At 43.4% G+C, this 16,622-nt stretch overlaps 1 protein-coding gene across 1 annotated transcript in view; it reads left to right on the top strand.

The window, feature by feature from the left end:
* LOC143034588 (tubulin alpha-2 chain) overlaps positions 1-16,622 on the top strand; it is a 106,041-nt gene that overhangs the window by 61,596 nt on the left and 27,823 nt on the right. The window contains exon 2 of the mRNA XM_076200867.1: positions 15,409-15,514. Coding sequence (XP_076056982.1) covers positions 15,409-15,514 — 106 coding nt within the window. The remainder of the gene's footprint in view (positions 1-15,408; positions 15,515-16,622) is intronic.

Here is a 16,622-nt window from a genome sequence, read left to right as displayed (position 1 = left end):
GTTGATGTGATTTCATTATGTTGAATGTAGAGTCAAGAATTGTAATATGTAGAAAGATAAATATTTCAACAACATTGAAAATAAGAAGGCGTAGTACCCACCCACCTTTCCCTGTTTGAGCTCTGAACAGACTTGATTTTGATGTCTATCTCTTTCCTCTCGCCTTTCTAGTATTGTTCTCCTTAAAGATCTAGAAACTTCCTGCTTTCGAATCTTTCATCTTCTAGAATCATTATCCCAGATATCTCTTTCGTCATTACCACCAATATATTAGGGGCGCCCTCACGGACCAGATCATTCATGAGATCACACATTCGTTTAACCTAATCTTTTTTCTTACTCTTTTGAGCACATTCAAATAATCTACCTACCCTTTCCACAACTTACTGACAAATTCACATTACATATAAATATTCTCGGGTAAGATTAATGGAAAACGAATACTTTCTCATAATAAATTGAATAATGAATAAATTAGAAGGAGGAGGAGGAGGGAAGGAGTCGACAACTACCTTCCCCAACTCCCCCTCCCTCCCTCCCACCACGATAGTCATGACGCAAAATATTGAAAAAAAAACTCATTTTAAAACAATTATGGCTTTCTATATGAAATCCGAATGCACTATCGTGTTCAGGAGTTATTTATGTAGTTTTATTCTACATTTGTTATTATGATTGTTGTAAACATTGATTATAAGTAAAATTGTGTATAAACCAATCATTTTTTTCCCTTGAATTCAACTCCACATAATTACTTAGTTTCTCACCCTATCGGTTTTTGAAATCTTTGTTTTAGTTGTAGAATAACTATTCTTTCCAATAATCGAAATAGAAAATTCCTAGCTTATGAACAAAGTGGAGAAATATAATATTTTCTGGAGTAGGTAAGGAATTTGCGTGACGCTGGTGCCTGTATGGAGCAGGAGTCTGCAGGGCTACCAACTGTACCGAGCCGCACGGCAGAAATGGAGCGTAATTTCCTATTAGAACGGAATATAAGTTGAAGGCAAGGCGGCGAGCACGTGCGGCCTGTATGTCTGGGAAGTTTCACCTAATTTCCAACTCTACCACTGGGTGTGGCAGCATTCGAAAGAAACTTTTAGCTTTGATGGGTTTGATTATTTGAAAGACATCACTGCAATTATTTATTCCATATATGTCCGCCAGTTGTTTCCTACATTCTTTAAGTATCCACTTTGAGATCCCATCAGGTCATGAAACTTTTCTTAAACCGAATGATCCCAAAAGATAGAATAATTCCCTCATTTCTACATTTATCATTTATATTTTCTAAACCTATCGTTCACCTTGCCCCCTCCTAATATATATATATATATATATATATATATATATATATATATATATATATATATATATATATATACTGTATATATATATATATATATATATATATATATATATATATATATATATATATATAATGACAATTTTGGAAGGATATGTTTGAAACATTCATTATTTCTGCCTGAACTGAAGCCTACTCAAAGACTTCACTGCTCACTATTAGCTTGGTGATTCATACTTGCGTCTCAATTTCCAGTTGATAGACCTTTAAGATATTTTTAGTTCATATCTGCATTCATCTATAACACCCTTTCAAAATTCCTTTCCCCCCATTTGTTCCTCTAGTTGTTTTTCCATTTCCTCACAAGCCACGTCCGTGTGTGTGTGTGTGTATGTGTGTATGTGTGTGTGTGTGTGAGTTGGATGGAGTACAGGAGAGTAAAGTCATATGGGCGTTTAAGAACGGTGGTGAAGGGGAAACGAGAGTGTAGCGACACGTCACTATTCCCGTTCTGTTTTGTATATTCAATTTTCCCGCGCAATCTGTTTCCGCAAGACCTGATGTCTTATACTCCGCCAATGTTATTGTAAAAATTGTATTTCACCCTCATCCTCGAATTACTCCACATAAAACTATTCATTTTCAAGAAGGAGGTCGGCTGGGTAGGGGACGATTACAATAGGTCTCATCTAAGTTGGCAGAAGCCATATTTTGTGAATGTGTTCGTCCATAAAAAATATGCATACAGGTTGAGTTAATTCGTGCACTTAATGCATGTTTGTAGGTATGTATGTATTTATACACTGTATCTGTGTGTGTATATATTATAGCTGTCGATGTAATACTGCATTAGAATTTAAGAATCTGAGCTAACCGTAGGAAGAGAGTTGAATGACTGACTGAATGACTGATTGACTGAATTGATTTTAACAACTTGGGCACACATCCAAACGTTCTCAGCTCCGTTCTGTCCTCTGTTGAACACACGCACGTTCACACACACACACACACACACACACACACACACACACACACACACACACACACACACACACACACACACACACACACACACACACACACACACACACACACACACACACACACATATATATATATATATGCAGAAAAAACACTGGGAAATAAGAAGCTTAGTTTTTTCTGCATATTATTTTCACGTGTGCCTTGTGAATTATTGCAATACACACACACACACACACACACACACACACACACACACACACATATATATATATATATATATATATATAAATATACATATACAGACACACACACACACACATACACATGAAAAGAAATTCAAAAGGACAGTTATAGAAGAGACCTGAAAGAGAACAGCTTTCCACACAGAGTAGTGGATGTCTGGAACAAATTGGACGAAACAATAATGTGTGCAAAAACCATACATGAATTTAAGAGCAAATTAGACACTGCGATATACAGAGACGGGACACCGCGAGCGTAGCTCCTCTTCCTGTAAGATACAACTAGGTAAATACTAGGTAAACACACACGCACACACACACACACGCACACACACACACACACACACACACACACACACACACACACACACACACACACACACACACACACACACACACACACACACACACAGGATAGGTATGAGTGAAAATGAGAATAGGAGACGGCACTTTACAAGTGTTATTCTTTTATGCTACAATTAGGTACACACACAGAAACACACGGCCACATGAGCCGAATGAGAGGAAAAAAGAGAGGCAGGAAGGGAGTAAGGAGGAGAGGCAGGAAGGGAAGGAGGAAGAGAGTAAGGAAGAAAGGTAGGAAGGGAAGGAAGAAGAGAGTAAGAAAGAGAGGAAGGAAGGGAAGGAGGAAGGCGTAGGAACTGGAGGAGTATAAAAACTACTGTACAGTAGGCTACACTATTTCGGTCGAAGCGTGTGTGGAGGGGATGGGACATGGATGGATGACAGCGTCCCAGCGCGTACTGCCTTCGTGCGGGCTTCGGGGGTCGGCCGTCATGCCTCCCTCCATCTCCACAAATATTTAAAAGTTGGTGGGGTGTCTGGAGTAGTCGACGAGACATGCAGGCAGGCAGACAGGCCGGGAGGGGACATGAAGCCGACTCTGAGATTAGAAGGGCGAATACAGAATTTTTAATTTGTTTAAAAGAACGGTTAATAGGCCAATATATACAGTATGTTAAAAGGAAATGCCCGCAAGAGGAAAATGAAGAGCGTACCAATTTAGATTCAAATGACGGTAAGTGTTCGAAAAAGAGAGAAAAAAAAGTTTTACAAGTTCACTTGATTCCTGAAATATCCCGTAGTAATAACCCGCTAAGTCCAACCCATTTACTAAGTTTTATTAACTCTCTGGCGATCGCCACTATGTAATTCTGTTCGGCTGAGGATGAGAATGGCCCTCCAACGCATCGCTCTGGCCGAGCAAGAAGCGCAAGAATGTGGATGTAGGAATGATATTTGTCAAATTCGTGTCATTGGGGTAGGTTGGCAAGATGGAAGGGAGGCGGGGAAACGTTTGATATGCCACCTATTCCCACCGACCCCCCACCCACCCGGAAATTAGCGAAAACTGACCCATGGGCGAGGAAGGGCGTGAGTCATAGAGAGTAGCGGTCAGTGGCCGGGAGTTGGTGGGGTGGAGCGGTTCAGTGAGGTGGAGAGACCCGATTTAGGAGAACGCCCAGATGACCAGAAGGCTAGAAAGGAGGACAGTGGCAGTCAGAAGAGGATGGGCGTGAGAGATATTAAACTCTAGTGCATATAGGGGGGAGGAGGGGTAATCAGGGAAGGTGGGACGATAGAGATCAACCGCCTCCTGGACGAGATTATAATAATAACAACCAGTTGTACAAAGAGAGGAGAGAGGGGGCGCAAAGGAAAAAGAAAATAAATCACGTTATGAGTGTAGTCAGGAACATCAACGCGTGCCCAGGAGAAGGAAGTAAGCGGCAGGGTGTACTGAGAGAGAAGGGAGCAACTGCGCGTGCGCAAGAAAGACAGGAAGGGGTGAGGTAGTGAAGGAACAGCTGTTCTGCAAGGCAGGTTTATGTTCACAGAGAGGGGAGCGTGTAAATGGTCTGGGGAGGGTCTGAAAAAACTCATGACAGAAAAAGAAGTCAAGATGGCATCAGGCCTTCCCTGGGTTGGGGGTTGGGGATGGAGTGGGTTGGATTTTCGGGTCGAGCGGCGAGGCGAGCAGCCATACTATGCAGCAAGGAGAGGGAAAAGGGTTTCAACGCCAACGTGACGTCATGTCGCACCACGTGCGCGCTGTGCTGACATCTGCATTGTATGTGGCATCATGGAGATTAGTGCAAGGATGTGTACTTAGGATAACATGTACACTTTAAACCCACTATCGGAGAAATAATATCAGAAGTACAGGAGATCCGTATATTTCGACTACTATCTATAGTCCTCTTCGCTGAAGAGGATTACAGATAGTCGAAATATACGGATCTCCTGTACTTCTGATATAATTTCTCCGATAGTGGGTTTAAAGTGTTACATTTACAAATGTGTTATAACATTACAGTTTCCCATTAGGATAACATGTGTAACTGGCGTTATTACCGTTTTCTGTAGAGCTCCTATGATGGTTTCACCTTATACAGTACTATTTATTAGTGGGAGATATTTTTCTTCTGACTTCAGCGGTAAGAACGTGGTGGCGTATTTTGTATTCAACTGGCGTGAATCTACGAAAACGCTTGAATTTTTTAACCCTTCCTAAGTGATTGTGTATGCTCCAACAATGATTATGGTAATAGTGATAAGTAATAATAATCAGTAATAGTAATGGTAATGATAATGATAGTAATGAGGATAATGACGTATGACGCACAGGTAACGATAATGCCACATATTTCGATGTCACTTAAATCATAGTAACATGGACGAGACGCGATGATATATATATATATATATATATATATATATATATATACATATATATTATGTAATATATATATGTATGTATATATATATGTATGTATATATATATGTATGTATATATATATTATGTATATATATGTGTGTATATATATATGTGTATATATATATATATTTATATATATATGTATGTATATATATATGTATGTATATATATATATGTATATATATATATATATATATATATATATATTTTATCAGTGAATTTATTGCGATTTTCTTCCAGTTGTGGCAGGATTTCGAATTTTAGGTTAGGCTGCATAGTTTAGAAAAAGACTGACAGACCCGCATACTGCAATGATGCTTTGAATGATCATTTTCATGAGTATTATTATTATTGTATTGTTATTGTTAGTTTTTTATTGTCATTACTATTATCATTATTATAATTCTAATGTTATTTCTTGTTATTACTATAAATCGCCAATTAAACATTCATTCCCTGTGCATTACAGTTGTGATAATTAATGGCCAAGTATTACTGAATATTTCATTGGGAAATACATAATTACATTAAATGCTCTTAATGCTTGTAATATTAATACACAATTTTTTTTTCATCACTGTTGTAATCACATTTTGTGTAGTTATCATAATCACAAAAGATATCGCATTTCGGTCCGTATGTATGAAATAAACGTAACTAATATTGATGACACCGTGATAATTCCGTTATGTTGTAACTTTAACGCCATTGTCGACATTTCTTTATAAAGATAAAAATCCTTACACATTCCAGAACGTCTTGGCTGTATTATTTCAGTCTAGACCACCAACAAGACCAGTTAGAGAAAGCTGCGAGTACAAATCTGCCCATTTCAGTCCTTAAAAAAAAATCGAGCGAGTTTCGAAAGCAACTGGTAAAAATAGTGAGACTGGCGAAGGCACGGGGTGGGGTGGGGGGGCAAGGTAAAGGAGGAAAAGGAGGGGAAGGAAAGGAAAAGGAGGAGAAAATAGGGAAGGAAGGGGGAGAAGAAGGAAGAGGAGGGTAGAAGAGAGGGAAGGTGAGGGGAGAGGAAGGAAGGGGAGGAGAAAAGAGTGGAGGAAAGGGTAAGGGAGGGGAGGAAAATGAGAGGGTAGGGGAAGGGAGGAGAGGGGAGGGCAGAGGCAATACACACAACCACGACAACCATGATGACAAAGTTTACGGCGAGAGGCTTCCCCAAGGCCCATATGGCGCTTTGTACACTTTTTAACCTAATCAGACAAATGACACACACAAACACACACACACACACACACACACACACACACACACACACACACACACACACACACACACACACACACACACACACACACACACACACACACACACACACACACACACACACACACACACACACACGGCTCGGTGGCGGATTGGTAAAGCAATGGCCTCACAAGCCAGAGAACCGGGGTTCGATTCCCCGGCCGGGCGGAGATAAGTTGGGTATGTCTCCTTTCACGTGTAACCCCTGTTCACCTAGCAGTGAGTAGGTACGGGACGTTAGTCAAGGAGTTGTGACCTTGCTGTCCCGGTGTGTGGTGTGTGAGTGGTCTCAGACCTACCCAGAGATCGGCAAATAATGAGCTCTGTGCTCACTGCCGTAGGGTGGTGTCTGGCTGTCTCGACAGAGACTGCAGCAGATCCGAGGTGAATACACACACACACACACACACACACACACACACACAAGGGGGCATGAAAAGAAATTAAAAAAGGACAGTTATAGAAGAGATTAAAAAAACGCTTTCCACAAAGAGCGGTGGGTGTCTGGCACAATTTGGACGAAGTGATAGTGTGTGCAAACATCATCCACGAATGTGTAACACACGCACGCACGCACGCACACACGGCTCGGTGGCGGAATGGTAAAGCACTGGCCTCACAAGCCAGAGAACCGGGGTTCGATTCCCCGGCCGGGCGGAGATAAGTTGGGTTTGTCTCCTTTCACGTGTAACCCCTGTTCACCTAGCAGTGAGTAGGTACGGGACGTTAGTCAAGGAGTTGTGACCTTGCTGTCCCGGTGTGTGGTGTGTGAGTGGTCTCAGACCTACCCAGAGATCGGCAAATAATGAGCTCTGAGCTCACTGCCGTAGGGTGGTGTCTGGCTGTCTCGACAGAGACTGCAGCAGATCCGAGGTGAATACACATATTTCCTCACAGAGTAGTGGATGTATGGAACACGCTAGACCAACGTTCCTCGACCAGGGTTCCCCGGAACCCTAAGGTTCCGCAAAAGGTCCCTAAGGGTTCCGCGAGAACAAGTGAGATAAGCTAATGCACTTTTTATTTTTTATTTAATTTGATGTACGTAATATAATTAAACACGCACATATTCTTGGTTATTGTAGTAATGCAATATAGACATCATCCTAGCTAACCTATTATTACGATGAAAATAAAATGAGAAAGATATGGTATATATATATATATATACATATATATATATATATATATATATATATATATATATATGTATATATATATATATATTTTTTTTTTGGCGCGGGGGTTCCTTGAAACATGCAATTTATTTTAAAGGTTATGCAAGGGTAAAAAGGTTGAGAAACACTGCTCTAGACGAAACAATAGTTTGTTAAAAAAAAAAAAAAAAAAAAAAAAAAACACGAATTTAAGGACAAATTAGATGTGGCGAGATACAGATACGGGACCACACGAGCATAGCTCCCCTTCCCGTAAGATACAACTAGGTAAATAAATGTACAGACACGCACACACACACATACACACACCTCAAGTAAAAAAACTGAAACCTGATGAGCACATGCATAATTGAATGAGAGTTGTGTGCGTGTGTCGAGTCAGTCCCGGGAGTGAGTTTGACACTATTAGACCACAACATGCAAAGGCGGTGCCCCGTTACTTCACACAGCAGTCTGTCAACTAACCCTCCCCCCCCCCACCCCGAAAAAATAAAAAAGGAAGTAGATGAACAAATAAGCAAATAAATGAGTGCACAAACGAACGAGTAAATGAATAAGTAGATAAATAAGGGAATTAGTAAGTAAATAGATTAACAAATCCTAGGGAATTGTTCAAGTCACACTTTCACGGCTGCCCAACCCTTCACTGCAACGGCGGGCATCAGAGGTGCCATAGACCAGTGTTTAATTTTAGTGCTGGAGACATCTAAAAGGGTTACATGAAGAACTGTCACCCCAGGACGCCCACATGAAGAATCGTCACCCCATGAGATCCCACCTGAAGAATTGTCACCCCAGTACGCCGAATATAAACAGTGGAATAGAGGTTAGGTTAGGTTGAATGAGGGTTATGCTTATTGTCATCAACTTATACAACCGAAGAATCGTAAACCCAGGATGGCCCACATGAAGACTTGTCACCCCAGAACGCCCACACGAAGAATCGTCACCCCATGAGATCCCACCTGAAGAATTGTCACCCCAGTACGCCGAATATCAACAGTGGAATAAAGGTTAGGTTAGGTTGAATGAGGGTTATGCTTATTGTCATCAACTTATACAACCGAAGAATGATGTCACCCTAGGATAGCCCACATGAAGAATTGTCACCCTGTCGAAGTCTGGGGTGACGATTCTTCGTGTGATCCTCAGGCTCCTTTCACGCCCACAACTGCTCTAACACTCGACACCGTAAAGACACTTTGCACCATCCAAGTTGGATTAAACCATCGTCGTGAGATGAATGGGCCTTCAGGGTGTTTAAAGAGATGCATAAGCACATCCCATGTACGATGACTTGTGTGCTCGCTGAGGTAGAAAGAAAGGAAGTAAAGAAACCTTGATTGGCTGGCTGGTGACAGCGCTGTCTCGGGAGCTCGACCTAGTCGTCAGTCCTCATTTCAGGTCCAGGTATCCCCAGTCCCTGCCTCTGGTTCCAATCCTCTGCATCGACCTACCAGTCAGCCCACTCGGAGCCGTGAGCCATGAGCCATGCTCTCTCGTGCACGCGTACTGCACCCAGGGCTGAGTCACTTGGATCTCGCCCGACACCTAAACCGGGTGTGGCATCGGTCGGTCGTATGTCTGCTGGCGCTGCGGTAGTCTGGCGCCGCGGGACGAACGAAGGCGCCCGTTGGGAGGTGGGGCGAAGCGCCTTATGTAACACCATTAAGTCTTCGTGTTCCCCGTGCACCCACAGGTACCACGTGCCCATGGACAGGGTACTGGGTCCTGTGTAGGCAGTGGGATGGAAAATTAAGGGTAATTGATAGTTGAGTGAGACAGGACTGATGACAGTCGATGGCCCTATTTTGATGCAGACGCTGCCACTAGAATGGTCCCCGATGCTATTTATCTTTTTTTTTTTTTTTTTTTTTGAGAAGCGTTAGTAAAGTTAAAGTATGCGTCCCTTAATACAACCTCGCGGGTCAATGAAATGAGTAGGAGGCTTTTGGACGACGCTGACCTGAAAATCACACTTGAAAGTAGCCTCGTTCGATTCCTCGCCAAATTATCCAATTTCCTCCATATTTACCTAAATTTCTTTTCCTTCTTACAAAGGGGGTTGCCCATTTAGCGCATGCATCCACCCTACAACCATCCTACGCCCTTCCAGAAACCCATCCGTTGTACCTCCCTTCTTGGTGGCACCTCGTGGTCGAAGAGTCAACCCGGTTTCACCTCCACGCTGCTTGTGTAAGGCAATGCATCAAAACGCGGCACTTCCATAGCAGGGCCCACGATTTCCTCCAACCAGCTGAATTCCCCAAAGCTTCTAGGAAGAAATATGAGCACCTCGGCGCCTGGACGCCTAAGGGAGGTGGTGGGTACGAACTTATCGATAATTATACCTGACCCCGCGTACTGGCGCCGTCATGCGGCACTTGGAAAGGGAGGGGCACTCTCTTCGCCCGGATGACGGGTCGGCGGGCTCGCTGGCTCGATGTCTCACCGGCAAGAATTTTTGGGCGATGAAGGCACGGAAGCTGGAAAGGGATGATTGCTGGGATCACATGAAGAATTGTCACCCCAGAACGCTCACATGAAGAATCGTCACCCCATGAGATCCCACCTGAAGAATTGTCACCCCAGTACGCCAATTATCAACGGTGGAATACAGATTAGGCTAGGCTAGGCTGAATGAGGGTTATGCTTATTACCATCAACTTATACAACCGAAGAATCGTAATGGCAGGATGGCCCACATGAAGAATTGTCACCCTAGGATAGCCCACATGAAGAACTGTCACCCTGTCGAAATTTGGGGTCTGTTAGCACCATGGCGTGAGCGGGCGTGCGTGCGCGCACACACGTGAACACCCGTTTGATAATGTGGTGTTCACCCATTGCTGAAAAAAGTTCAGTTTCTCTGCAATGCGAACCGGCACTCAAACTCTGGTAGGCAGAGTTGTGTGTTTGTCTGTGTGTGTGTGTGTGTGTGTGTGTGTGTGTGTGTGTGTGTGTGTGTGTGTGTGTCTTATGCATCCCCCGCCTCCTCCTCCTCTTTCTCCTATTTTTCTTTCTCCTCCTCAGGCCCCTCTTCCTCCTCCTCCTCCTCTCCTTCTGCCTCCACTTCAGTCTCCTCGCCCCCCTTCTCCTCCTCCTCCTCCTCCTCTTCTTTCTCCTCGTCTCCTTCCTCCTCTTTTTCTTCGTCCTCACTCTCCTCGTCCTTCTCCTCTTTCTCTTCCTCTCCTCGTCCCCCTATTCCTCCTCCTCCTCGACTCCCCACCCCTCATACTCACACGTCTCGGCTTACCTTCCGGAGTGGTTTCCACCCCCTCCCCCCCCCTCCCCCCCGTTCCGGGGCTTCTTCCTCCCGATCCCGCTTCCCCCCTTGTCTCAACTTCCACGTCCTCCTCTTCCTCTTCCTTCTATTCCTTTTCCTCTTCCTCTTTCTCCTCCTCTTCCTTTTCCCCTTCCTTCCTGCTCTTAATCCTCCTCTTCCTTCTCTTCCTTTTCCTCCTGCCCTTTCTCCCCCTCTTCCTTATCCTTTTCCTCCTTCCTGACCTTCCTCTTCCTATTCCTTTTCCCCTTCCTTCCCTTCCTTTTCCTCTTTCTCCTCTTCCTTTTCCCCTTCCTTCCTGCTATTTCTCCTCCTCTTCCTTTTCCTCCTGCCCTTTCTCCCCCTCTTCCTTATCCTTTTCCTTTTCCTCCTTCCTGCCCTTCCTCTTCCTCTTCCTATTCCTTTTCCTCCTGCCCTTTTTCCTCCTCCTCTTCCAGTTCTCGTTCCCTTTTCCATTCCACTCACTTTCTCTTCCTTTCCTCCTCCTCCTCCTCTTCCTTTTCTTCCTTTTCCGCCTGCCCTTCCTCCTCTTCCTTTTCATTTTCCCCTTCCTTCTCTTCATTTTCCTCCTCCTCCTCCTGCTCCTCTCCAAATTCTCGTTCCCTTTTCCATTTCACTTTCTCTTCTTTTCCTCCTCCTCCTTTTCCTTTTCCTCCTGCCCTTCCTCCTCCTTTCCCAATTCTCGTTCCCTTTTCCATTTCCCTCACTTTCTCTTCCTTTCCTCCTCCTTCGTTTTTGTAAATTAACTTCTTCAAAAGTTCTGCTATTTCTTCTTCCATGGACGGGAGGAAGGAGGGAGAGCGTTGGTTTGAGGATGAGGACGAAGATGAGGAAGAGGATGGGAGAGAGAGAGGATGACGTGGGTTAGGTGAAGGATAAGAGTGAGGAGGAGGATGAAGAAGAGGTGGAGGGTGAGGTAGAGGAAGGGTTCTTAAATTTTTTCCAACACCGATATCCCAAAGTTCAACTTCAAGTCAACCTGATATCACCTCTCCAATAGTAGAACCTACCGTTCCCGATGTCTGACTTTTGATTTGTAACAAGAAAGAAAACGGGATGGCTATGAACAAACGGCCGTATTCCAGGGACTTTTGATTTTGATTTTCGGTAAATAAATTAATAGAATACAATTCTCACACAAAACTATTAATTCGATATTTTTGTATGCCTGTTTAGATACCCCCAAGAATTGAGTTCAGTATCCAGTTGGGGTATTGAGGCATATAATTCTGCGTTTACATCGAGTGAGTCTACCGATTCTCCTCAACCGTCGTGAGTTCGTTTGAGTAGAAACGACATCGATTATAATATTTCGTTTTTTTCAATCTTAAGAAGTCAAATTACCTTTAAGTCATGTATTGAGAAACTGAACGGCGAAATGAAAGGAGCTAAAACTTTACGAATGTTAGATAGATTGATGAAGTGTTCTTAGAATGCTGCTAGCAAAGTCATCTTCTAGCAATTCAAAGTCACAGCATTTGACGGGAATCGGCCCGGACTCGCTCGGTGTAAACGCAGCCTAAGACCACCTGAGATAGTACTAGGTGGATGTAAGGTGTGAAAATGGGCGAAAGTGAGGGAAAGGAGGGGGAGGGGGAGAGGTAGGAAGAGACTGAAGCAGCCTGGTTGTTATACTGTCCTACCAGGCGCGGATCCAGGAATGTTATTTAGGGGGAGGGGGGGAGCGAACCTATAAGCGAACCGATACTTGAAACACGCCGATATTTTAACCCCAAGAATAATGCTGTTGGCTTGGAGATTAGTCCAGAAACCTAAGTCTGTTTTGTTTGTAATTGTATGTAAAATCATATATAATTTCCCAAATATAATTAAAATAATAAATTCGCACTACAAAGTGTTTATTCAAGGAGAATCAAACTCGAGATGAGTGTACCATACTCGGGGCGTTGGGAGGGGGGGCCTGGCCAACCCCCCCCCCCCCTTGTATCCGCGCCTGTGTGCTACTTACTACATTGCTCTCAGGTTCGTTTTTGACTTCGTGTCCTTCCAGCACTTTCTTCTGGGCGCACGACGCACGACTCAGTGTTGCCAACTGTGATCTATGCCAGTTCCCACAAATGAATGAGATTTTTTCTGCAAAATTCCCACGAAGAAATCTGGATTTCCATATTTTTCCTACAAAAAGAAGGAATTATTATATACACAAATAAGTTCTTTGCAACTTATAATTCTACAAATTCTACATATATTTCTTCAAAATTCTTCCACAAATTTGTGGAAAATTCCCACAAAATGGCACCAGTGACTCCACAACTGCTTTCTACATCGTACCCTTGGCTCGTGTGCTGGACTTGTGATCGACAGCTATAACCATTCCGCATAAACCCTCAGAGATCATATAGGGCTCGATCTACGGGTTAAACTGTGACCTTACATGCACACCACACACCACTTGCTCAAGGGGGACGTGCTTTTACAGCATTGTGGAGATTTCACGCTCTTGAGCTAGGTTCGAGCTCGGTACCGCAGCGTACCGGATCGCGACGCTAACCACGAAGATATTCTTAGTGCTGACTAATATGATGAGTTTCACCATAACAGCTGTAATATTGTTGTTCTTACTTCGGGTATGTCATTTGACACCACGGCAGTGTCTGGTAACAAGGCCGTATGAGAAAACTGTCGTATTTGTCATGAGTGAATAGAAAACGAAGCGTCTTATGTACTGCTGTTGTCATGGCACCCAGTGACCGGACTTTTTTCATTTATACGATTTTTATACTTTTATACATTTATACTTTTAGTATATATACGCTTAGTAAAGCGTCGCTCAACATATTTCACTAAGAGTTCCTCATACCTAACGCCCACTTCCCTCTGAATGGGAACTGAGTCTCGATGACGATAATGATGACGACGACGATCACGACGATGATGGTAATGATGATGATGATGATGATGATGACGATGATAATGACGATGATGATAATGGCGGTGACGACGACGACGACGATGTTAATGATGGTGGTATTTATCTATTGCCCTCCGACCACCACCAGCTGCGTTGTCTGCATCAAAGCATAGATAGACCGACACTGTCTCGTCTCATTTTCGTGTCCACCTTAGAGGCCCAGTGACCTACATCTTGTAGTCCATGCAGTCCTAGTGGGTCACAGATTCTCCCGGGACTGCTCGGACAGACAGTCTAGGGAACGACAACAACAACAACAGATTCTCCTAAGTTAAGCCAGAAACCATTGGGATTGAATGCTTGATAATTAGATATCGAAGAAACAGGGCCCTCACATGGGGGGAGGGGCAGGAGGGGTGCATATGTCCTGTGGGGGGGCACATTTAGTGGGGTGGCAATTCTAATCTGGACATGCCGTCCACAAGACTGACAAAATCATCATAATAAAAAAAGGCTATCCTAAGGTGATAATTTTTCATGTGGGGTATCTTGGGTTTACGATTCTTCGGTTGAAATTGATGACAATAAACATGACCCTCATTCAACCTAACCTAATCTTTATTCCACTGTTGATATTCGGCGTGCTGGGGTGACAAATTTTCCGGTGGGATTTCAAGGGATGACGATTCTTCATATGGGCTATCCTAGGGTGACAATTCTTCATGTGGGCCATCCTGGATTTATGATTTCTCGGTTGTAGAAGTTGGTGACAATAAGCATAACCCTCATTCAACCTAACCTAACCTAATCTTTATTCCACTGTTGATATTCGGCGTACTGGGGTGACAATTCTTCAGGTAGGACCTCATGGGGTGACAATTCTTCATGTGGGCGTTCTAGGGTGACATTTTTTCATGTGAGATCTCATGGGGTGACGATTCTTCATGTGGGCGTTCTGGGGTGACAATTCTTCACGTGGGACTTCATGGGGTGACGATTCTTCATGTGGGCGTTTTGGGGTGACAATTCTTCAGGTGACCCCATTTACTTGACACTCACGCACCTACAAAACCAGCCCCTGTTCCCCAAAGGAACAGGCAAGTAGACCCTCCTCCTCCTGTCTTCATTCACACAGAGCAAGTTGAAAGGCAAGTCAAGCGTGCAAGTTACTTGCCGTGTGTAAATATATGCTTAACATAGAAATGTGACCAGGTTGCTATATATTTTTTGTCAAGTAGATGCTTACGCACGGCATGTAACTTGTAAAAACTAACTTACACGTTTGGCTCTCCTCTGAACTTGTTCCGTGTAAATGAGTCTGTAGCAGACGAACAAACAGCTGCAGACGCAATTAGATAGCTGTCTTTTTTCCAGTACAACCGTTATCCGCAAAGCAAAGTAGAGAGAGAGAGAGAGAGAGAGAGAGAGAGAGAGAGAGAGAGAGAGAAAGGGGGGGTGCACCTGCATTACTACACTGTCTCCCCACTTACAGCTGATTCCTCTGCTAATTCCCGTTTTCTGTTGTTCCTTTTTTCAGAGGGAATGCATCAGCGTACACATCGGCCAGGCTGGCGTTCAGATGGGGAACTCCTGCTGGGAACTCTACTGCCTGGAACATGGAATCCAGCCTGATGGACACCTCAGTGAGTTACTAGTCGAGCATGCATCTATCACGTACTTACACTTTCCCACTCTCCCTCTAATCACGTGGATCAACTTCTCATAGAGGAACTACATAAAGCAGAAAGCTTCTATTTGCTAGGCGCGTCCATCTCCTCCTTCCCTCAGAGAGCATCTACAATCAGTGGTTCTTAACCTTGTTCAGTGCCCTTATAACCCTTGATTATCTCATAAAATATTCTCGTACCCCCATCCAATACAAATATAGTGGAAACATATGAAAAGGATTGGTGACACAAACCTTGCTGAGAAATTATTAGATATATTCCATTACTGAACAAAGGTACTTTTTTATTTGAAATTGAAAATGCCAGTTAATAGGATACAATGAACGCACGTTATGCTTTCTCATGGTAAATATACAGTACCATTGCACTGGCTACCATGTCTGGTACTCCCCCCCCCCAGGGTTAAGGTTTCGCACCTCCTGGGGGGGTTACAGGTACCCCCCCCAAGTTAAAAACCACTGTCTTCTGTTGGTACATCGTCTCAAGCCCCTTCCCTCCATTGCTCCATCTCTGGTAGTCAGTCTTCCTCAGTGCAAATCTTTCTTCACTGAAACTGAAGCCACGCTCTCTCATTTTGCGCCAAAACAAAAGGCGCACATCGCATCTGCGATATCTTACATAATTACATAACACATTGTATTACATAAAATAAATACATAACAGCATAATATAAATAATATGATAAATAACAAAACAACAAAATACAATTCTCCTCCACACCAACAAAACCCGACAGAACGTCGTCTCTTTCCTTTCCACTCGACCTATCATTAAGGGGACTAATACGTCATTTGACGACGTATTTCTAAAATGTTTTGATGATAAAAAGCGCTCGTGTTCCTCGTAATTTTATGTAAACAAAGGGATTCCATCTTCTTTCGGTTGTGATGATTTACGATACGACAGTTTTCGTGGGATGTTTCCCAACTGTAATTTTCCGTTTAATATTGGGTGGGGACACCAAACGCAGCAGTCATTTGTGAGATGCCTTATCATGAAGCCGAAATTTCTCCTTATACATAAAATTCATCCAACAAAATTCATCTCACCATCTCTTTTGTTA

This window comes from Oratosquilla oratoria, chromosome 17 (assembly GCF_046742065.1).
Source record: "Oratosquilla oratoria isolate Oo_2021 chromosome 17, ASM4674206v1, whole genome shotgun sequence".
In the NCBI taxonomy this organism is placed as follows: Eukaryota; Metazoa; Arthropoda; class Malacostraca; order Stomatopoda; family Squillidae; genus Oratosquilla; species Oratosquilla oratoria.
Note: the sequence above shows the minus strand (reverse complement) of the source record. Positions and strands in the feature narration are given on the sequence as shown.